Source organism: Nicotiana tabacum, chromosome 6, assembly GCF_000715075.1.
Source record: "Nicotiana tabacum cultivar K326 chromosome 6, ASM71507v2, whole genome shotgun sequence".
Taxonomy (NCBI): domain Eukaryota; kingdom Viridiplantae; phylum Streptophyta; class Magnoliopsida; order Solanales; family Solanaceae; genus Nicotiana; species Nicotiana tabacum.
In genome coordinates, this window is record NC_134085.1 from 191,042,724 (window position 1) to 191,067,583 (window position 24,860).

General features: G+C 36.8%; 2 protein-coding genes across 3 annotated transcripts; one reads left to right on the forward strand and one right to left on the reverse strand.

Moving 5' to 3' along the window:
• Positions 1–1,165: 1,165 nt before the first annotated feature.
• Positions 1,166–2,351, forward strand: LOC107772048 (uncharacterized). Its single transcript, XM_016591532.2, has 2 exons — positions 1,166–1,591; positions 1,802–2,351. Exons 1-2 carry the CDS (start codon positions 1,317–1,319, stop codon positions 2,082–2,084), a joined length of 558 nt encoding a protein of 185 aa, XP_016447018.1. The 5' UTR covers positions 1,166–1,316; the 3' UTR covers positions 2,085–2,351.
• Positions 2,352–2,504: 153 nt separating this feature from the next.
• Positions 2,505–5,295, reverse strand: LOC107772047 (uncharacterized). 2 transcript variants are annotated; one of them, XM_016591531.2, is made up of 3 exons: positions 5,077–5,295; positions 2,890–4,802; positions 2,505–2,783 (listed from the first exon to the last, which is right to left on the reverse strand). In XM_016591531.2, exons 1-3 carry the CDS (start codon positions 5,159–5,161, stop codon positions 2,745–2,747), a joined length of 2,037 nt encoding a protein of 678 aa, XP_016447017.2. In that variant the 5' UTR covers positions 5,162–5,295; the 3' UTR covers positions 2,505–2,744. The 2 variants fall into 2 exon arrangements, with proteins under 2 accessions (XP_016447017.2, XP_016447016.2); XM_016591530.2 differs by having other exon boundaries at positions 2,505–2,786.
• Positions 5,296–24,860: the final 19,565 nt, after the last annotated feature.

Consider the following 24,860-nt stretch of genomic DNA (forward strand, 5'->3'; position numbering starts at 1 on the left):
TTTCGAAAATTTTTAAAATGCATCTTCAAGTGAAAATTAAAAATTTTATGAACAAATGCTGGTTTCGAAAAAAAGTAAAAAAATTTCCAAAAAAAGGAATTTTTTTTAATGTCCAAATGACCTCTTAATTACGCACAATTGAAACTTCAATGAATAATTGGTTGTTGTTCTAACTTCTATGATTTTATCTTTCTCCACTTAAATATCATGAAATAGATGATTGATACTTGCAGAATTTTGAAAAGCATCGCTTCTAGCATTGCAACTTCTTAGAGAGATAGCAAATATAGAACAACTATAACGCGTTCGTCTGCAGAATATTTAAACATGCAACGTCTCCTAACTAACAAATAATTCGTTATGCTTTTATCATTAGACCAAAAGTCCTGAAACACTTGCTTCACTATTAAATTTAATAAAATACCATAGTATTATCCTTCCATTTAATGGTAGCAATCACTTAAGGAAAAAGTTAAATTATTGGTTTGTGGTTTTTTGAAAAAGCAAAAGGATTTTCATGAGATGCATTTTATTTTTTGCCCTTTATCTTGGTGGGGTGGGGGTATGGGGGTGTGCGGGGGGGGGGGGTTCCAAAAGATAAAGTCGGTAGGAAAAGTAGCAAGCAAGAATGCCCCTCATGTCTCCTAGTCAATGATTTTATCTAGAACTTTGTTTCTTATCATAAAAGATAAAGGGTAAAAAAAGAATATACTTTTTAAAAAAAAATATTTGTGGACTTAGCTGATGACTCGGATACTGATGGCAAATATTTCAATACTTGAGCTTATCCTCTTCAACTTAGTGCAATTCTAAAGTCAAGACATTCATTTGAAACCATACGACAAGATAATGTCGAATCTCAGGATAAGGCCTACTTATATTTCTACAGACACATATATTCAATTCCTGAATTATTATCTTAATCTAGAGATCCTCTATTGTGACACTAGTGTTCCATTTTCTTGCCGTGCTACCTACTTAACTTTCGACACGTGTAATCTTCTCATTAGCTAATCTTATTGTTTTACATGTGTCATTTATTTTGTTGGACTGTGATGAAAATTTCTGTGTTATTAGCTGTCATAAAGCCTCAAAAGTAAAAGTGAACTATATCCACACATTATCTTTTTTCTGCATAGTCACATATATAAATGCCTTCCTAGAATACACAAAAAATCCCATGTTTTCTTTTGCATGTGCCTTTAACAGATAGACACCAAAGCTTTAGCCAACTCACAGGTTATTATTATCTCAACATATTTCTTGATCTGCTTCTTTAATTTCAAGAAATTATAAGGCAAACTTAGCTAGCAAACATGATGAAGAATCAAGATCAACAACATGAGTTATGGATGATAGATGAAGGACATGAATTAGGTAATAATGGTGAGATATACAACACCAACAGCCACTCACCTTCTTCATCAGTTTCATCATCCATTGGAGAATCATCAACAATTTCAAATGGATCAACTTGTTCATCTTCATTAGACACAACAGATGATGCATCTTCATCTCCCTCTTCATGTTCACCTAATTCTGATGAAGCTTTGTATGACTTATCATCCCTCATGGCACAATTACCTATCAAGTAAGCACTTTTATTTAAGGAATTAATTTGGTTTTTGGCACATACAAAAGTAACCTTAGGCCTTGGTGTCATGTTATAAATTGTAAAAGAGTAACAAATATAGGAAAGAAGGTCTTTTGAGGAATTACTTACAACTTAAAATGATCAATCTTGATATCTAAAATTTGATGGTGGAGTTATACTTTTTATGTATGAATATGAATATTGCAGGAGGGGATTATCCAAGTTTTATCAAGGCAAATCACAGTCATTTACATCTTTATCAAGAGTGACAAGTTTAGAGGATCTTGTTAAGAAAGAATCACCTTACAAAAGGAAAATGAAGTCTTGCAAAAGCTATGGAGCTGGATTGGATTCTTACAAGTCATATACTCTTCCAAAGCCAACTATATTGAAGAAAGCCTCAAGATTTTCAGCATCTTGTACTACTAATGGAAAGGCAAGTTTTATCAGCAGGAGCAGACCCCCTCTAATTCCTCTACATAGAACCTAGACTACTACTGTTACTGTAGTGTATCATATCAACTTAGGATATTAATCCCAACCCTCCTATCAAAACAAGTGATCAGAAAAATGAAAAAGAAATAAGAGGAGACTACTATTCAAGAGAGAGAGAGAGAGATCTAGTCTAGAGAGTAAGAGAGAGATGTGTATACTTCAATTTTGTTTATGTTATTTCAGAGGTATATTTTTTTGCCCTTGCAGTTAGTTCCTTGGAAACTGGAAAAGAATAATGATAACAAGCTCTATTGTTGTTAAAGTTTGTTTAATCTTCATTCCTTATCATTCTCAGAATGAATCCATAAAGGACCTTTTTTGATATGCTTAATACTGTTTTGGAGGAAAACTGTAGAACTGCTACTCTTGGTATGCCTAATTCTCTCTAGTCTGCAAAAGATTTATGAATGAGGAATTGTGATCAAGATAATTCTCCATTTAAAGTTAAGATTCATCAATTTCCTACAAGTTACAATTAGTTGCCATTGCACTTGATGCACTACTTCACCCCTACAATTTGATCTGAAAGAAGACCAAAGAATATGAAACAACAGAGATGCTGTTTCCATTATACTAGTAACAAAAAAATCCTACAGTAGAGATATTCATCAAGGGGACATTGCAGCAATTCGACTTGAACGCCTAACTGGGGTTGTCAACACCCCTTCTTGATCTCTTCTCCATCTTTCTCCACCTGCTTTTAGAAAGCAAACAGTTAAAGATTGTAGCTTTTATCCAACTATAAGAAAGGACTCCATAAGAATTTGAACACTTTAAAAGGGGGGAAATGTTTAGCATACCTTTTTCTTGATGATCTTCTTTTCAGCTGTAAAGCTTCCATATGATGCAGAATCTGCTTTAGAGTGATCCACAACATATACATTAGTGTTGCTGTTCTCTTCTGCTTCAATAGTGTTGTTTTTCCTAACATAACTTCTGAGGGAGCTGCTGCTGACTTCTTCAAGTACCATTTCCCCTAGCAGTTCAATACTTGGAGCGCTGATTTGACTAATCTCTTTTGATGCTTCTCCCTTTGGACCAAACAAAGACGAAGCTGCTGTAATGGATCTAATGGCAGGTGTTCTCTCAAGCTGAGTAAAGTTTCTGAGATTTTCTGAAGGGTCACTCAAAGATGAAACCTTTACAACACAAGTTTCATTTTTCTCCTCTAAGACATTGAATGTCCCAGCTTGAGGAGTTTCAATAGCAGCTCTTACTTTCCTTGAAATATAGATGGTAACCAAAGATGTCACTAAAAGCACTGACAATGCAGAAACTCCAATGACAATAACTGCATCATTCAATCCAGTTTCTTTGGTTTCAGCATTCTTTGACTCTAATTCAATGTCAATATTACTGGTTTCATATTCTGTGTCAATTACTTCAGTTACTTTAAATTCTGTCTCAGTTAATTCTTCATCTACAGAGATTTCCTCCACCTGCTCAACATTGTAAGCAGCTTCTGCTTGCTCAAATTTGTAACTCGACTGAGCAGCACATTGCACGTTGGCAGAAGTACTTGAAATGTCATCAAGCAATGGCTCAACTTCTTCTTCATTCACTTCATTGGAACTAGTAACTTCACCAGCAGCTTTTGACATGATTTCCTCATCTTGGTTAGAGTCCTTCTCAAGAACTTGATCCTTCTGCAGTTGCTCATGAAAATCTTCAACTTCTTCCTCATCTACCTCATTGGAACTAGTAACTTCACCAGCAGCAGCTATTGACATGGTTTCCTCCTCTTCATCACCATGTACACTTTGATCAGTAACATTAACCACTGTGTTGTCCTGTTCAATATCAATATCTGCACTAGTTTTTTCAATATCGGCGCTTTCCACATTCAAGAACCCCACTACAACATCTTCAACGAATTCAACTGCCTTGAGTTCAATACTAGTCCCCCTTTGACTCAACTCCAGAAAACCACTTTGAGAGTACTCTAGCTGCTCCGCATGTACACTTCCACTCCCATAAATTTCATGCAAAACAGCTTCAAAGATGTTCTTTCGAATCATGCCGCCATTGTCAGAAGTCACCATAGAGTTCATGGAAGATAAATTTGATCCTGAAAAGAAGAAAACAAATAGAAGCAAAATTTTGAATAGTTCTTTTAGACCCCATTTTCCTTCCACAACTTCCATTTCTTCATCATCCTCATGAACACTATTATCCCCATCTTCTTCAGTTTCTGCCTCCAAATTACTATGTTTTTCTGGAAGATTTGAGGAATCTTGAACTTGCTCCAATGACCCTTCATTATCATCAGATTCCTGAGAATCGCCTTGTTTGATTTCTTGATTTGAATCAAGAATGATCGGTCGACGCCTATTTGGCTTGTAACGTAGATACTTAGGCCTAGGGCCGAGGTCATTAGTGAGAGGGTCGTAAGGCTTATAGGATGAATCAACAACAAAGTTGTTTTCTTGGTCATCATCAGATTCAGAGGCATAACTGTAGGAATTAGAAATAGGTAATTTCCCAGAACGATGATGAGAAGTTGAATTGAGGGAACTGGTTTTAGACCCAAGATTTGAGGCTTTGTTCTGAGGATGGCTTTCGTAGGAGCTGGAAATTTCATTCCTTTCGGCTAAAATTTTCTTTCTAATTGGAACTGAAGCTTTAGAAGCTGCAGATATGGTAGGTGACATGAAATTCTTAGTCAAGGATTTCTGAACAAGCGGCTGGTCATTTTCATTCGTTTCTCTTGACCCTATTTAACAGAAATAAAAATACTATCGATCAACAAAACAAGACAATATGAGATGAATATTAGCTACTATAAATTCTTTGATTTCAAGCATTTCCCGATCGATAAATACATCACATTGAACATACGATGTTACTAGAGCATCAGAATATATATAAGTTTGACAAGAAAATCAATCGAACAAGTTATAGCAAAATTAAGAATTTTTAGGGTTTCAAAAATTCAATTTATGGTTAAACTTGGTGTAAATTTTTGGGATTAAGACAAAAGAACATACCAGAAAGAGAACGATCTGGAACAGCAGAAGGCTTGTTAGGAGAGCTCAGCGGTGGAGTTGCTTTCCGAGGAGTAATACCATCCATTTTTCTTCAAGATTGTCTATGCGTTTCACTCAGCAGAATAAGAAAACGAATTTCGAAAAAGTTTGTAATATATGAACAGTGAGGGAGTAAACAAAGACTCGGGGTAGAGAAGGGAAATGATGAAGATGACCGTTAGAAATACGTAGCATATGGATTTTTAAATCTGAATTTCTGAAATATGACCGTTGGGGCATGTGGACTAGTAGCGCGGTTTGCGAAAATTCACACGGCCCACCAACTGAGGGAATAGCCCAGAGTTTTGGAGTTGGGCTCCAGCAGATTGCAGTCTGGGCCAATATTTCCTTTGGGCTTAAAAAAAAACAGACTAATTTAGTGGAAATGACACTAGTAGCCACTTTTAAGCATGTTGTTTAAAATATATCCACAGTTTATAATGTATTTACAGATTAATCAATTTCGCTCAAATTTCAGGACACGGCGTCCTAGAGTTTAAACCTCAAAATTCAAACTTCAGGACATCATGTTCTAAAGTTCGAAATTGTGTCCTGAAGTTCGAATTTTATGTCCTAAATTTTAAATTAGTAGTTCAAAAATTTAGGAAATTTAGTCCTGAATTTCAAATTAGCAGCTCAAAAATTCAGGATACTAAGTCTTAGATTTTCAAATTCAGGATACTAAGTTGCCTACAACTTAGTCTTGAAGTTTGGGTTAATTGACTTATCTTTAAAAATATTGTAAATTGCGAATATATTTTAAATAATGGGTTTAAAAGTGACTATTGCCGGCCTAATTTATGCAAATGTCCCTATTTTAATTTACAAAATTTTAGGTCGTAGCCAAACGTTTTCTCATAAATTTTCAGTTTATTCAAAAGAAAACTTTAGACCATGTTTAAAAGGTCCATCATTGTAAAAAAAAAAAAAAATAGAAGGAGGATTATTTAGGGGTATTTGCATCTACACCCGCTTTTTGGGTCACGTTTTCACCTATACCTGCTTTGCAAAAACAATTACAAGCGTACCTACTTTTCGCGTAACTTCAGGCATACGAGCCTGAAGTAGCAAAAGCAATCACGCAAACTTCAGCATTCTAGTAGACGGGCTTGAAGTAGCAAAAATTGCTGAACCAAGTGTTGGCTGAAGTTTTTGTTTGTAATTGCTGAACTTAAGCATTCTAGTAGCTAAAGTTTTGTTCTCTATTTGCTGAACTTCAGCATTCTTAGAGCTGAAGTTCTAAAATAACAATGACACGTTGTCATTAAGATCTAGTTGCTATAATGGAATTATCAGGAAATTTGAAAAACGGTACTCCTATAAAACAAGACCATTAGTAAAAGTAACATCTTCACCTAATGCATAGGGAATTAAGTCGTGCTTTCATGTTTCAGTAGCATTTAAAATTAGAATTTCCAAATTGGACGGTCCATAAGCTAATTCCTAGCTGTAAAGAGCTAAAATAGCAAATATAAGTTAGGTTAGAACACATAACAATATCTCAATCTTCAACATTTAGAAAACGAAGGAGGAGGAGAAAAAGGCCTGAAGTTGTTTAAACAGTGGGTACAAGTTAAAAATTTTTAAAAACTAGGTATAGAATGCCCGTGCAATTTTTACGATTATTTACTATACGACTGACACAAGAGAGACAGTCAACGAAAACTTCACGCCTTAGCGTATGTCTAGTGTTTTGGAGTTTTTTTTTGTTGAAAAATTAGTCCAAAAAACAGTCAATCTAATCTCTTAAACTAAAAATAACCAGTAAATATATAATATATATAATAATATATGTAATCGGCTAGAAAAATAAACGGTGAATCCAAGTAAGATTTTTTTATTTGGAATGAAAAGGAAATTAAGATAAAGTCAGAAGCAAATGTGATGCGATGATGCGAATATAGCATTGGTAGCATCCGTGAAAATGGCATCTCTTCAGCTTATACAAGGGTCAACGGTTTACTAGTAAGAGTTTCGTTCAAGTTGTGTGCAGTCAAAGTAAAAGGTCTAAAAGTCAAACCTCTTGCTTGGTAATGCGGTAGTAGATGTGTCAAAGTTCAGAGGCACTTTCGTTGCTAATACTGAAAACTGAAAATTAAAGAAAATAAGACTTTGATATTAAAATTCATGAACCTAATTTCTTCTTTGATCAACTAGCCAAAGAAAAGATTTCTAATTCGGTATATCCCACTCATATTGCTTTATAGGTGGACTCGAAAATCTGATTTAACTAGACCCATTTTTACGTTTTTCTTCGAAGAGTCGCTGAAATAGCTAATGCTTCCCAATCAGTAATTTTTATGTAATTAGTTAATTCAGTTCTTTTTAGTTGAAAAGTTATACATATTCAAGAATGGAAGCATTAGGGCGTATTTTAAATTTTTTAAACTCCCTAAATTTCTTTTCTCCTTCCCTTCGTTCAACCATTCGATCCTTTAACTCATTTTACGTCGCTCTCGGGACATTCCTGATGACTTCAGGCTCCGAGTCTGAATCATTATAGAAATAAGTCCTGCGATAGAAGTATCCTTCTACTTTGTTTCCTTTTTCGACTTCGAGAACTCACACTTGGAATAATTCGAACTTGTCCTTGTTCAGCCATGTCTGAAATGACACGAATGAAATAATAGGAATGGCTACAACCATTCAATGTGACAACATATATCACAATTACTCGTAGAAAGATACCAGTTGAGGGATTAAGACTAAAGTTATTTTTCATACTAAGAAGACAATGAAATTACTATGATCTTTACTTTAAATTAGTAATGAGTCAAATACTGGACAATTCTCAATGTATATGGAAAACGAAGTACGTTTGCAAAACGCACCAGTAAACTATATGTTCAATAAATCATCCGATTGACTTAAAAAATAGCATTCCAACAGTTTTTATTAAAAAGAATTCAATGTTTATGCACTTGTAATTAGGAGTGGGCACAATAGTGACCGAACCAAAAAACGTCCGAACCGATAATTTCGGTTTTTACGGTTCGATTTATTCAATTTTTCGGTCGGTTTGCAATACATATTTTTTAAAAATTTGGTGTGACCGAAAAACCGAAGTTTTACTATAGATTCTAATGACCTCCCCTTCACCTGTTTGTCTCTAGCCAAATTTGCTTACCCACACTCTAAATGCTGCAACCCAAAATACTATTTTCGAAAACCAAGTTTTATTTTCCCGTTACAAATCACGGTCAATTCAGTTCACCTTTTGATTTTTTATTCTTTCTCTTGTTTGTATCTTATGGAATCTTGATGTTCTTTATGGAAATATGACTAAGAAAACTTATTTGTGTAATAAACTAATTTAAAGCATTCTTGAAGATAGAATGGGCGTATTAGAGAAAAAATAATTGGGAAGGGAGAAGAATAGGAAAAGGAAAGCATTCTGTTCATTTCTAAGTAGTTTAAACTAAGTTTAGTTGTGCAAATTAAGCACTCTATTCATTTTTAGTTGTGAAAGCTAATCTTTCCTTGCTTAGTCTTCTTTTGATATACGTTTGTTTTGGTTGAATCAATAGGTGTTAAAGTATTTTTTAAGGCTTTTTCTTAACCATTGTTTGTAAGTGATTTGGCATACTTGATATTTTATTGTTGATTCTATATATTATATTTTTGTTCATTGCTTGGCATAAGATCGCAGTCACCCAGTTATGGAATATTATTAAATCGCTGCTACTATTTTAATTAAATAAGTCAATTGTAGAAAAAGTTAAATTTTAAAACTTACTTTTAGTTTTAAAAAAACCCGAAGAAAAAGTCCAATATAGCAAGTTTAAACCGCCCGAACTGATCCGAATATCGGCCGAACCGAACTAGCAAAAATCATACAAACCGAACTAATTTCGGTTCATTAAATAAAAAAGCGAAAACCAATAAAACCAAACCGAATTTTATGAAAACTGAATCAAACTAACCGACGTCCATCCCTGCTTGTACTGTTCTCTCAAAAAATGTCAAAGCCGAACAAAGTGTACTCAATGGCATTCATAAGGCATAACACTGAGTATTTCAAACCATTCGACAAATTATCAATTTCTAATCATTTATCTTCCAAGAAGACTTCAATAACTACCAAACATGGGAAAGAATGATAATTATCTTTGTCATCAAATGGCCATGTAGCAATTATATAAAATTTATTTTTTAATTGCAACTCAATATAAGTATCACATCTGAGAATTCAATTTATCCAGTTCGTTGGATACACTATTTGATTAGCCAAAATAGATCTAACATAATACTTATTAAATATTGGGCTTCACCCAAAACCAAGCAATATAGAAAAGAATGGCTAATTTGAATAAATTATGTAAATTGGTCAAAGCTTATGAATGGAAAACTTTCGAAATTAATCAAAGAAGCAAAGATTCTCACAATTTAAGTTTTCATTCACTATTTTCAATCACAGTAGGTAACCATGATTCCCTGTTAACAGTAGCATTTAATTTCTCAAAAAAAAATAAAAAATAGTAAGCATGAATTATTTCCCTACAAAAAATGGTGCAATGAAAGAAATACACCAAATTCTATTTGACAATTCAATTTATATTAGTCCTAGGTTTTCATGCCAAAACACTGTTAACTTCAAAATCCAACAGAGAGAAAAAGTAGACACAACGAACGCCTGAGTCTGATACCATTGTTGAAGGTTTTGTTTGACAAAAAGTATAACTTTCGGTTAAACTATTATATTTTATGTAATAATGGGTTAAACTTAGTTAATGATAATATCTCTAGATATGGATCTTGAAAGTACAAATAATGTGGGATTGAGTTAGTGAGAGATTGATAGTAACCCACATTTAATATTCCAAAAGGTATGAGCAGTAATGAAGGAATAACTAGCAATAAATAATAATAAATGACATTTAAGTAAATAGGATGAGTGATTCACCCAATAATGAATGAACTAGATGATTGTTCCTCCTGACAATGATGAGTGATAGATAAATCGTAGAATGTTCAGACTATTATTAAATCTGATGGAAAGTATGGAATAATGTGAGTGATAATCTTGATAAAAAGGTAAAGTTTGTATCTTTACTAGAGAAAGAGAATCTTTTTATGAAAAGTGTTCTTATCAAGTGAATATTACATGCCCTTAGTCATTGATGTTTTTCTATTTATATGGGACATACCTCCAATAAACCCTAATAGTACATACGTAGAGAATATCCAATGAAATATTCTCTTTAATATCTTATTCTAATAAACTAGCCGTTACAGCTCTTTCCATCGTGCTCGACATCGACCATCGTATGTATCTTGCCCACGGGCTTCGCCATCTCCTAGCCGACCTCGACTGACTCTTTTTTCAATGCGACTTTCCCCCAAATACTGAGACAGATTTCGACCCATATAGTTAGTCCCTCCGCTTATTAAGGCCGGCCTTAGGCGACCTTAATGAGCAGATTCTATTTTTTGCGATTGGCCAGACCTGGACGGGCGAGTCGAGCAGTGGTATTTCAGACGAGATGATATCGTGACCTTTCGTGAACACACTATGGGGGTGTCGCTTCCGTTCTAGAATGGCATCATGACATCATGCGTTATTATGGTGCCTTTTCCCGATGCTTTGCATTGTTTCCTATGCGACTGTCAGTTGGGGATGCCGTTTCGATTCCAGTGCCAGGTAATGATGGCATAATCCCTTGGTTTTGATGTCCGTATTCTTATAAATAGGGATGTAATGACATTTATTTGCCCTCTACTTGCTCTTTTTTATCGAAATCCTTTGCTTTCTTCTTCTTGTTCTCCCATTATTGCGCATTTTCTTGCTTGTTTTAGCGATTCTTGCTGCTTCTAACACTTCCTCGCTTGAATATCCTCTCTTAATAACATGGCTAATGTATCATCTGGTTCGGGTATGGCAATTGACCATGTCCCTTTGGTGGTGCTTATGTCTCCTCATGCTGATGGTGTCTCTGTCGCCATTGAAGATGAGAGTTTTCCTACTGTGGAGGAAATAATCCCTCGTAATGAAAAAGTTAGGTCTGACTTTTCGAAGGCACCTGAAGGCGAGCCTGAGGTCTCGAAGTCAGTGATGGAAGAGGCCGACCTAGCTGAGCTTAGGGCAAAATTCAACATTCCTGCCCACATCAATTTAGTCCCAACAGGGTGACATGGTACAAATACACCGCCTCGGGTATTGAGCATTCTATGCATATCCTTTCTGTGTCGGCTATACCTTTCCTCTTCTCCCATTGGCGGATGAATTTTGCCGCTATTATGGTTTTTGCCCGGCCCAACTCTCTCCATACATCTACAAGCTCACTAGGATGTTTACGAAATATGCGAAGTTGGTCGGGGTTGGGGTCACACTCCGCCATCTGATGCATCTCTTTGCCCCTAGTTTCTATAGGGGGACGATGTTGCACCTTCGCCATCGAGGAAGTAAATGCCTGGTGGTGAAGATGGATGACAAGGCAAATTGTCAGTTTTGGCTCAACTATTATTTTGTCAAAACCGAAGACGTAGTGGCCAATGTGATCGGCTTCCCTGAGACTTGGAATTACGCCCGTAAGTATCTATTTTTTGTCAAGTGTTTGTGTCACGACCCAAATCTACGTGACCGGCACCTGACACTCTATCCGACCTGAGCGAACCAACCCATATGATGCACCCAAACTATATGCATGGAAACCAATTTAACTGCGGAAGCTCTTTGAAAATTTTATATATTTTCAAGTTAAACCATGGAACAATTTTCCAATTCAAAATCATACATGAAGCTGTTCATAATCATAACAATTATACTAAGTAAAATAAATATCTTTTCATGTGTGTCGCATACAACCCTATTACTATAACTTTTCACAACTATCTATGGAGCCCCTATACGAAGGAATAGAATTAAAGACTTGGGCTAATGCCCGACTAACATGAATTAAGAAATAACATGATAGCTACCACGAAATAGGAGTGGTGCCTCGCTATATACCTCAGGAAGAAGTCATCCTAGCCATGTCCATATGCCACGTACCATACCTCATCCTGAAATATGTAAAGTAAGTGGGACCCTGGAGGAGGCCCCTAAGGGCTTAATACACTACGGCGGTACTCAATAAGTGTCATAGACTATCTCTAACTCAAGTTACTAGGACAAGATTTTACAAAATATTATGTAACCAATATTAGACATAAAGTGATAAACAGTTATATAAATCATGATCTTTATCATTTTGAATAAAAGACAAATGAAATGTAAGCCATACTATAAAGTTTTAGAACATCTCTATCAACCCAAGATTTTAACAGAAATCATATAAAGCCATTTCAATAAGTCGTCGAAATTATTTCCGGCTCCTTAAGCCTAAACATAAGAAAGTTCTCCTTTACCTTTCATCGGGAGTACTATACCGACACCGACATAATAAACAACTACTAGGTGATCGACCTAGTAACAAGTATTTGACCATACTTGTCCGGGCGGCTTCCCGTAGTACCGTACGAGTCGACTTAACCTGATTACTTTAAGTAATGATCATTTACCCTCTTAGTAGGGGACTTTATCCCACAAACCTCAGCTTAGCCTCGGAATGTGTCCCTACACCGGCACGTGTAGTTCCATGGTAACGAAAATATTTGAACCAATCTCGGTGGTCTCCACTAGTAACTCCCAAAATATTTGACATATCAAAAATAGATTCATAGCATAGTTGCCTCAAATGATCTATTTTTATCAATTCATGATTTTCATACCCAATCCAAATCATTTGAACAAAATCAAATGAATAACCTTTTTCAAGTTAATGCCTTTAGCAATTAACATCAATCTTAAGATATAACAAGTGCTTCCTTTCTTGAAAGTTCAAAAGATAAACTTTTTCATGAAAATATATATATTTAGCACTCAAGCATTTTATACTCTTATCAACAAATAAGTTTTAATAAAACTTATAAGAATTTCCTTAAGTGTCATCTTGCTAACAAGTTTTGAAAACAACACTTTTATAAAATCTCATGACACTTCATAAGAAACAATTTAGAAAAACATGGTGACATCTTTCCCTCTTGTCCCCACAAGTACGGATGCATATTTATAAACCAACTCACGTAATAACTCAAATATAATTTTAGATAAAGTCCCTCAAGAAGAGTAAATATTAATCAACTTACCTCAACCGTCAAGCTCCAAAAATACTACAATGCTCCAATTGATTAAAATGTCCAAATATCGCCCACAATTCAATATCTACCATTAGATACCCCAACTACATCAAAACAAATATGAAAATAGGCTCACCCATTAGCCTATTCAATTCCATTCTTATCATTTAATTCTCATTTGGAGTCATTAATAATACTATATTAATTACCCAATATCATCAAGTCACTATTCATTGTCTTCTCCGATAAAACTCTAGGTTCAAGAACATCCATTTCATGAACCAGTATTGTATCTTATCCAAATGGTGATTCCTAATTTAATTTGTTCATCAATTAAGTTATCAAGTCTATTGGAGTCATTAGAAACTCAAGACAAATGCATTTATATCAATTCATCACTATTCATCTTCTTCTTTACCCAAAATAGCATTCTCAAGACCTATCCTTAGGGTTCATATAATATCCCATTACAACTTCAAATAAAACTCATAAACATGATACCCATACTCAAATATGACATATATATGAATCTCAAGTGAAGGGATTACCTCTTGGTGGAAGAATCTCACTTTTCCTCTTTCTAGTGTTCTTGAAGATTCAACCCATTTTCTATGGATTTGATCCGTAATAATGTTAGTGTTATCACTAAATTATGTTATATAATCATCCTTTTACCAAAATAACTTACCTTGAAATATATCCATGGTGGAAGAGCTCTTCCTTCTCTCTAGAAATCCATTCCAAGTTGAAGAACTAACACATTCTCTCTCTAAATCCATCTTTTTAGCCCCTTAAAATGACCCTTGAAACTGTGTAGCCTCCCTAAGTAGGCTACACAAAAAGGCTACGCAGCATGGACTTCGTAGACTACGCTGCTATGCTGCGTAGACTATGCTACTATGCTGCATAGGCTACGGAAGACTCGCGTAGCTATTCTGCAACCCTTTAGTAAAAAAGGTCATAACTTCTTGTAGGAATCTCCATATGATGAAGGGTTTGAAGAATTAGCAACTATACATATAGACATTTCATTTGATAGGTCATACACCATATAAAACTTCATATATTGAGAGTTATGCTTGTTTGAAGTTAGGTCTTGTGCGAACTCACTTGAAACTTTACCCCATCATATAATTTCCAACTTGACTTAGCCTTAGAGCTCTTTTTAGACCATAAACCATTATTAATGCACCTCATACATATATTATCATGATAAATTGATATCATTCATATATTAGTCACGTTCATACCCAAATTAATATAATTAACACCCGTCAATCTTCTTAATGGTCTTAAAATACTTCGAAATTTTTCGGGGTGTTACAATTTAATTTGCCTGTTTTAGTCGTAGTTTAAAATTTTGTCTCTTCTTCATGCAGCCAATACTACGCCCTCTCTTTTGGTTGGGTACATTCATGATTGGGTTGGCCAGGTTCTGCCTCAACTGTGGGGATTCGTAAGCAGACGGGCTTTCGTAAGAAGTTCAGGCCTGCTTCTTCCTCAGCCGGTGAGTTCATCTATTTATTATCTATACTGTTTTTACCTTATGGTCACTTGCTCGCTATAGTTTAGTATAGGTAGTAACAACCTTCGACCTTTCTTTTTTAGTTCGAGGCGGCCGAAGGCTTCTCCTCCTCCTGGTTTTGTAAGAGGAAGGTTGCTTCTTCTTTAGAATATGTTCCTACTGTGGTTGCGGCTAGGACTTCTCGGTCATATGCTTCTGTTCGTTCTTTCGCCGCAGCCAGGTCCAGTCGTTTGTTGGACATACCTACTGTTGCCCTTATATTGGTTTCTTCTTTGCCTGCGGATATAATGACAATGGAGCTTCCGTCTTCCCCTTTGCATCATCTAGTGGACTAAGAAGGGGGATCATCGTCGAGCGGTGAGAATTCGATCCCCCGTAAAAGAAGATCGGTGGGCGTCGGCGATGGAGTTTCCCGAGCTGGGGACTCAGTAAGGGGCGATTTTGTCATCCGTAAAATGACGACCGTAGAGCTCGAAGATGACATCGAGTTATCATCCGAAGTTTGCCATCGACTGAAGCCGTAGAGGGTATGTATCTTTGCAAAACCATGATGGAAGATGAATGGCCATCTGTGAGCTGTCGGTCTCGCGACAGGCTGATGTTCCTTCTTCGTAGGCCGAGGGGAGGGGTAAAAGCATTGCCAAGGATGGCTATGAGATAGGATCTTACCTTGACGTCGAAGAGGTGAGGATGATGGGGGAAGAATTTACCCGGCTCGAAGTAAGACTGGAGGGATGCACGCAAACCATCGCGGTCCCCATGGATCGAGATTTGTTCGTAGATACGGAGAACGTGGTTCCTTCCCTCGGTCCCCTCTGTTCCGACTTAGAGGGTAAAACCCTTGAAAAGCTGGATGACACTACCTTATGACGGAGCATAGTCGGCCTCTCTCTCAAGGTAAGCTTTTCGAGATTGAAAGCGCTCGAAGATAAGAGAGGTGTAAGGCTATATTTCTGAAGACGAAGTGAAACTAGCGCAAGATTTGTAGACGGTTTAGTGAGAGCAAAAATTTCCATGCTCTCCGAGATGAACTGAAGGAGAAGGATGACGAGTTAGTGAGAGTCATCGAAAAATGCAGCATTCTCGAGGGGGCGCTAAGAGATAAAGAAGAAGAACTTGAGGTTAGCAGGGGGTCGAAGCCCAATGTGGCGATCTTCAAGTCCAGGTTGTCTCGCTACGTGCTAAGCTTGAGGAGTGTCAATTCATAGCGGATGCTCTAAGTGGCAAGGTCACCGAGAAAGCAGCGGATCTCGAAAAGGCGGAGTTAGCTCAGTCGGGGACTATGAGGAAGGCGGAGGCTTTGGAGATCGCGATCAGTGTTCTTCATTATGAGCGGGAGAGTGCCTTGGAGATGGACATACTCAAAGAAGAACGGCTTGATGAACAGATTAGAGAATTATAGAAAGAGGCTTCTGTCCTTTGTGATCGAGTTGCCGCTCTTGAGGTCGAGAATGCACAGTTACTGGCTCGACCATCCTCTTCCCGCACTTCTTCTTTTCCTGATGTTTCGTGAGGCTTGTACAAGGAGAGGATTCACACCGAGGCACAGTTGGATATATTTAGAGATCTGATGAGGGCAGGAACTATTTCAGAAGCCATCTTCGAGGATGCTCATATTAAGGCACGCAAAGCTCGGGTCGCTTGTGGCTATGATCCTGCTACATTGGAGGCCGATGATGAGGAGGAGGATGCGGGCATGAATCGAATTGAAGAGGACGCCTGGTATGAGGATGAGTATCCTGATGGAGATGGCAATGGTGAAGGGGCAGATGAGGGATGGCCTAGGTGATCAGGACGATGGCGCTGCTAGGCCAGGCGACGATTAGTAGCTTTTCTTTTCCTTCTTTTTGTTTTGCCACAGACTTGTGCGTTTTTTGTGGGCATCATTTCGAGCCTTTGTAAAAAATATTCTAAGTATGAAATACATGTTTTGTTATTTGTACCTGATTCTTTTTCTTCTGTTCGAGTTTGTATGATTTTTTATTTTATTGCTCTGTTGCCTTGGTTTCCTTAGTCGTAATAAGAATTTCTAAATAGTACCTAAGTTTGATCAATGGGATCGAACATGTATGGCCGAGGATCGATTAGGTGTTAATTCGAGCGAGGTCGAATATAAGCAATACTTAGTTATGGCAGTGGGCCGATTAAGTGTCGATTCGAGCAAGGTCGAATATAACCCGTACTTAGTTATGGTTGTGGGCCGATTAAGTGTTGATTCGAACAAGGTTGAATATAACTTATGCTTAGTTGTGGCCAAGGGTCGGTTAGGTGTGCCTCTTGGTGCGGCATTTGTCGATGTTGTGAATTTTTAGGTGATGTTGACTTGGTTGCACATTTGAAGCAATAGAAATAAACTTATTGCATTTGTGCTTTGTGTAGACATGTGATTTTTGACCCTCCCCAAGATTTTTCATATTTTAGCGCGTAAATATTTAATTAGGCATAATATAGATATTTTAAGCAATTTTGACTCTTTTATTTTATTTTATTACAAGAAAAATAAAAAATCACAAAATAGGTTCATTAAAGTTTTCTAGTCATTTTTAATCTAAAAAAAAAATCTTAAAAAAATATATACAACAATAGTATCGTATTTTTATTTTAATATGATATTTGAAAATACCAAAAATAGATTTGTTTTAATGGTCAGTTTTATTTTAATAATTATTTGAATAGTAGGAATAATTAACAAATGGGCCCGTATTTTTAATCTCGATCGCAGCGAAAAAATAGAACTTCAGCTCGAGCAACCCATCTTTAGGCCTAATTTTGGACCTAGCCCATAATTACTAGGCCCATACCCCTTAACCTAAAACCCTACAACTTAGACTCTACACTATAAAAGAATGCTTAACACTAAAGAATTAGGAGGAACGAAGAGAACGAGGGCCTAAAACGCTAAAAGGCTGAAAATGAAAAGGGATAAAAATCAGTTTTCGGGGAGGATTTCTGGGGGCTCGGAAGATTTCTGGAAGGAGGAATAGAAGTTTCAAGAATTGGGGAAGTCTATATAAGTTGCTTGTTCGAGTTTATTTTCGGTTTTGGATTTTTGTCACTGTTGCGTTTTTGCTCAAATTAAATCCATTGGAGCTTGCTGTAATCCAACTATTATATTGAAGGAGATTTATCATTGTCAGGTCTATATTCTACCCATTTTCTCATTAATTCTAAGATGCTATTTTTGATACAAAGAATGACGTTGGCCCTTCCATTAGTTCACATTTTAAGATTGATCTTGTTAATAACATTTGCTTTAAGGCTTATTTCATTTCCGATTCTTGACTTTGTTTGCATTTGACGTGAAATCCTTACCATTGTTCTTCGTTGGTGTCTGGTTGGTATTTTTTTTAATTAACATCTGTTAGCTTCATGTTTTGTGGTGAATGAAAGCTAATGTCTTCTAAATTCTAGGCGTGTTCTGTTAAAGATTTTTTTTTGTCATCTTGAATTTGCTAGTTTCTTGAGGTGATCCAAAATTGCTCTCTAAGCCTCATTATAGTTATGAAAGTTAGTGAAAGTGCAGTGCATGGATCTGCACTATAATTTGCAGAAATGAGAGCTTACGAAGATGGCCTTTGGTAATTAAGAGGTTTTATTCGGAAGTCACGTTTGCATCTGCTGATACATCAAAAGAACCTTAATTAGCTTAGTAGTAATGTAGGCTATTTTCTTAAGGCTGATTTGCACTAAGGTTATCTTAGAATTAAAGTTATTATGCATTTTGAGTTGTCGTGATTGAAAATAGTACCAAAATGGTATTGTAAGTTTAGTCCGAAAGAAAACGCATTAATGCTGGGCTACTGCTACTATTTATTTTGTGGAAGTTAGTTTTAGCTTTGTCTTTGTTGAAGGTTTCAAAAACAATCAGATTTTCAATTCCAAAGAAGTTGATTTTGGGTTTAAAATCGCGAATGACCAGCAGTGCAGTTCTAGCATCTTTGATCTCTATTCCTTCTTTGTCATAGTTGCCCCTCCAATATATAGGATTCCCCCTTGTCTCCACAGTACATGAAAATGAACATGTGATTTTGCGTTTTGTTTCATGCCACCGCATTTCATATTGTGGAATTGCACAATTCATTCTCCTGAGCATAGTCTTGCAACATATTTTTGCACAAGCCTGTCTGATGCACTGGCTGAGCAAGGCACAACGCCACTGCCCTAGAATCTACAAGTTGCTTGAGTGCAACTTCAGCAGCTGACTGCTCCGTTGTCTTGCGATTTAAATCCAGAAAGAGAATCGCCTACATTTAATAGGCCGCTAAATTAGATGTAGTTCTCTAGGCCAAGGTGTGCCATTCATAATTGAATCCCTATGGCCCTCGTATTACTTTTACAACGTAGACGTTCAAAACAAATGTTCGTAGAGGAACCTTAGGGCCGTTATAAATACTATCGTGATTGTGGACATGTTCGCGTGACACGGTTGCGATTTCTAAAAACAAAATCGGAGTATACGTTCGCGTAACTTCGGCTAAACATTCTTAATAAATAAACAAAGCGTTGTTAATTATGGACACGTTCGCGTGACATGATTTTTGACGCGCCAAAGAGAAAGAGTATACGTACGCGTAACTCAATTCTTTAACTACGAATAATCAAGTGATTTAAAAGCGGTAAGGGGTAAATACCCATAGGATTTAAAATCGGTAATTAAACAATTTTAATGAGCCAAGTATGATCAAAGCGACCGTGCTAGAACCACGGAACTCGGGAGTGCCTAACACCTTCTCCCAGGTTAACAGAATTCCTTACCTGGATTTCTGTGTTCGCAGACCGTAAATAGAGTCATCTTCCTTGATTCAGGATTTTAAACCGGTGATTTGGGACACCATAAATTATCCCAAGTGGCGACTCTGATTTTTAATAAATAAATTATCCCGTTTCGATTGTCACTTAAATTGAAAAAATTCCCTTTATACGCCCTTTACGGGGTGTAGGTAGAAAAAGGAGTTGTGACAGCTCTGGCGACTCTGCTGGGGATTGAACCCAGAATCTCTGGTTCAGGGTTCAAGAATTCGAGCTTGTTTCATGATTTTTACTTGGCTTTATTTATTGTTCATAATATTGTATTCTGTGAACCTTTATGCTAATTGCTATCTGTTTACCGCTTTGATATTGTTGGAATTGTATATAATTGTCTTCTTACGCCACCCATCTAAGTCTTCTGAAAATGGTGCATACGTTCGCGTAGCCCGCTTTTTCTGTAGAAATTATACCAAATAGAACGAGGCTGGGCAAGCGACAAGGCCGGGTAGACTTTAGTGCTCCCGGTACGCTGCCCCCTCCTCGGCCCTAGTTGTCCGCTCGGGTACCCCAAGTCTAGACCAAAACTGCAGGATTTACACCTAGAAAAACATAGCCTCATGTTGGATCCCTAGTAGGAACGTTTGTTTGCATCATGTGCATTTTGACTTTGGAGACTCAACACGGGAGTTGAGTTTGTCTAGGACAGGTACACCCGAAATGAAAAGACCATCTTGATGCATCCTATGTGCTATATGTTGTATTTATTCTAGGGTAAAAGGGTCATTTGGCGGACCAATGATAGTTGAGGGCAAGTGAAAAAATGAAAAAATGAAAAAAAAAAAAAAAGGGAAAAAGAGAGGGTGAAGTGTGAGGATAAAGCGAGCGGAGCCTAATTATGTTTTCTGTTATATTTTTGTTTAAAAAAAAGAGAGAGAAGAGCTTGAAAATTGAAAAGATTTTGCACTTTTTATCATTTTTCAAAAAAAAAAATCGAAAAAAAAGAAAGAAAAATCCAAAAATATTTTATATGTTTCATCATTGTTCGAAAAAAAAGGAAAAAATGTGTTTTCTATATGTCAGTTATTTTTATTATTCTCGCCCGTATCCAATCTGCCCGAACTACGCATACCGATTCTCGTCTTTCGGGGTGTGATACGTAGGCAACCCACATAGGGTCCGGTCTTCCTAGTAAATCTTAGGTTCTTGGCTTTGCGGGGCCATAGCCAAATTTTGCATTTCTAGCCACCTTTTGGCCATAAGCCAGTTTGAAAAAATAGTCACAACCATGTCTTGCATGTATCCAGTAGGGAGTGTTATTGTCTCATATAGTGTTGGTTTAAAGTTTTCTCATACAGGCGTGGATTTATTTACCGGAGTTTGAGCATGACAGATATCCCAGGACCACCGCATTCAGGAGTGGCTTAAGGAGATTTTTATATTTGTTATTTTATTTTATTTTGATATTTTTTTTATGTCGTCTTTTATTTTCTAGTTTTGTACAGTAATGTCAAGTATTTTGTTATTGTATTTTCTGCTTTATATTTGAAAAATATGATGTAACTCAAAAATCCAAAAAAAAAGAGATGTTGCATTTTATATTTCTGTTATAAATTTTCTTTAGAATACTAATGTTAGAAATGAAAAAAAAAATAAAATTTGGGGTTGTTTTTCCTTTAAGCAATTAATATCAAAATAAAAATTGTTTTTATATTTCCTTTAGTATATTAATGCCAAGAATTCAAAAAAAAAAAAGATAATTTTTCTTTAATGCCTCTTTAAAAGTTTGCTTTTAAGATATTAAATCCAAAAATCTAAAAGATTTTCTGTTGAGGTTTTTCTTTGGGAAATTGATGAAAAATGACTTGAAAAAAAGAAAAAAAAATTCGTTTATTTTTGTTAGAACTACAGGACATTGTGCATATAAGAAAAAGAAAACACCAATACTTTTCTTTGGTTTATTTTCAGAGTTTCTTCCTTAGGTAATCAAAAATCTAATTCCAAAAATAGTTTTTTTTTATCTTTTTCATTTCTTGTTTCGAAGTCTTTTCTTCAGGATATCAAGTGAAAATTCAAAATATTTTTCTTTGGTCTAGCCTTTAGATTTCCTTCTTAAAAAAGAAAAAAAAATCAAATCAAAAAATATTTTTTCTCTTGTAGGGATTTTCCTTAATAATTTTCTATAGAGTATTTGTTTCAAAAAAGAAAAATACGTACTCATTAAGCTTGAGTTTAGAATAGGTTATAGAGCATTCAGTCTAGAAAATTCAAAAAAAAAGATTTGCTTCTTTTTTTTTATTTTCTCATCGAATTAGTCACTAAGGTAAAAAGAAACAAAAAAAGAAGAAAACGTTAGTTTACGTGCTTTACTCTCGATCTTCCAGAACTACGCAAAGATCTGATTCATGCGAGGTCATGATATGTAGGCAACTTACATAGGATTCGATCGAATCATTTTTTTTACTGTTAAAAAAAAGGAAAAAAAGAAGAGAAAAAACGAGCTGAAGTCATGAGATGTGAGAAATGGGAAGGAAGAAAAAGAGCGATAATCAGAAAGAAAAGGGGAAGGAAAATGAGCGAGCTAAGAATTGCTAGAAAAATAAAGAAAATAGAGGTTGAAATGAACAAATTGGGATGATGCCAACTGACCTTTGTACCCTCGAAGTCATTTTAGAACCGATAACTGCGGCTAGGTGCATTGCACATAAAGTGAGAATTATCTTATGTTAAATGCCCTAACGCTAATGTGATGGCTTCATTTTGTTATATTCATAGCAGAAGGATGGTTGGTTTGTGGTTTGTAAAGTGGTAACTCTTCTCTACAACACAAAGTCAAAGGCAATGGCAGACAACAACAAAACTGAGTTGGTTGATACCGGGGCCCGAAAGCAGTTGGTTGAACAAGACAATGGGTTGGTTGAAGAGGTAAAGACATTGAGACAACATATGGCAGATATGTATCAGGCCTGGATGACTGGGAAGGCACCACCCCCGCCACCACCTAGCTTCTTGAATACTGCATTTACCCAAACACCGGTCACAATGCCAGATGATCCCCCATACTCTCCAGATTCACCCGCTTACCATGGCTTTCCCAACCACCCCAGCAGCTCCGTCACTCATCTTCCAACTACCTTTCCCAAAAATTGCCCTCCTGTCTTTTACACCATCCCCAACAATGAACACCCACTCAAAGCTCACGATGCCCAATATTACCCCTCAAAGGTTGCCCACAAAGTTCTCAACTCATACAAACAGAGCCCTCGGGATAAGTTGCATGTTGAAAATAAAAGGTTCACAGGAAGAGAAAGGAAAGATGGGATACCCAGGAGGCTGAAAGGCATAGAACAATCCTTGAAAAACAAACAAGGAAGGGAAGACCAAGGTAGCATGACTTACAAAGAACTGTCTGTGTCCCCTGATGTTCGCCTGCCCGCGGGGTTCAAAGTGCCAAAATTTAACTTGTATGATGGGCGTGGAGATCCGGTATCCCACATGAGGGTCTATTGTAGTGAAATGAGAAGCGTTGGAGAGAAAGATGACCTGTTGATGGCATATTTCAGTAAGAGCCTGACTGGGGCAGCTTTGGACTGGTATATTCGTCAAGATATTGGTAAGTGGCCTACATTGGGTGATATGGCTCAAGATTTTGTTCGATACTTTCAGTACAGATCAGGCGTTACCCCGGACCGTTCCTCCCTATCTAGAATGGAAAAGAAGCCGGAGGAAAGCTTTAGAGAATTCAGACTCAGATGGAGGGAGCAGGCTGCTCGAGTCAATACCCCGATTGGGGAAGAAGAAATTGTTGAGCTCTTCCTAAAAGCCCAGGGGCCCACCTACTTCAGTCATTTAATCCCGGCCTTGGGAAAGCCTTTCAATGATGTGTTAAAAATGGGGGAGATGGTAGAAGAGGGAATCAAATCAGGCAAAATCATGAGTTGTTCGAAAGACATTCAGAACATCCCAGTAAGCTTGGGTGGAAGAAAGAGAAACAGAAAAGATGATCCGATGGGCTTTCCCGATCAACACTTCTAGCCTCGACATCGTCCATGTGGATATCCTTGTGCGCCAGATGATCCTCCCCAATGCCACTTCTCTCCACAGAACTCCCAAAATCGTACATCACTCTCCTAGTACCCAGATCCACAAAATGCCTATCCACGCCCACGAGCCTACCGAAAACCCCCTGAATCAGGTTTTCGGCCCAATAAAGCATTTAAGAATGAGAGGTTGCTGAAAAAAGAAAAGGCTTTCACCCCATTGGGAGTGTCATATGCCAGTTTGTTCCAAAAGTTGAAGCAATTGGACATGTTGAAGCCGATTCATATAAAAATGCCAAACCCTCTGTCAAAGAAGTTTGATTTTTTTCAAAGGTGCGCATATTGCTCAGATGCCCCGGGGCATGACATAGAGAAGTGTTGGAATATGAAGAAAGCAATTTAGAAGCTTATTGATGCAGGTGACATTGTCGTGCAAAATCCAGATGCGGCAGACACTAGCCAAATCCTATCGCCTATTCGTAATGAGACGCATATGGTGAGTATGATTTGTTTTGAAAAGGAATATGATAATTCTTCTGAGATCCTCGAAGGTCCACGCGCTGCAAAGTTTTCAGTGTTATCAGAGGTTGATCTTAAGAACGAGCCAGCAAAGGGAACCCAAAAGCAATTTATTAAGAACAATGTGACAAAAGTTTGTGAAGGTCCTAGTAATGTTGATGCGGAATTCAGTGGCTAAGATGCCGATCTTGGCAATTGGAAAGACACTCCTTTCTTGGTTAGCCAGGGAAGAGTTTTGGTGGTTTATTTTGTTGTCATTTCTGTTGTCGGGGTTATTGCAGGGTTGTAATCCGGATATTATCTTGTGACTCAAACTCTTCTATCCTTTTATTTTGCCTAGTTTGTTTAGTCATAGTTGCCCATCTAGTGTTGTCTAGGTTTGTTCTAGGTTTGTGACCCCAGTTTAGTTTGTTTGTTTTGTTGTTCAAACCCTTTCACCATCTGTCTGATGCAATTTTCTGTTTTCTATCATTTCTAGTCATTTTCATTTAGTTCTCTTTTCTTTTTATAGTTCTTTTCCTGATTGACTCTAGTGACATGACATGCACACATAATTCTCAACCTGGTTTTAAAAATTAGTTTAGTCACGAAGCAACGAAACAATGTTGAAGGTGTAGGGATATTTGAGGGAAATAAGTGAAGGCATTTTGAGATCACTTCAAGCCCGAATTTTGTGAAGCTGGGGCAGATAAAACAAAAAGAAATACTATTGAAAAGCATCCTGCCGCATCAGATTGAAGCTAAAGGCAAGTTTGCCCCAAATTGGCAGGGGCCGTTCATCGTAATGAGAGTGTTGT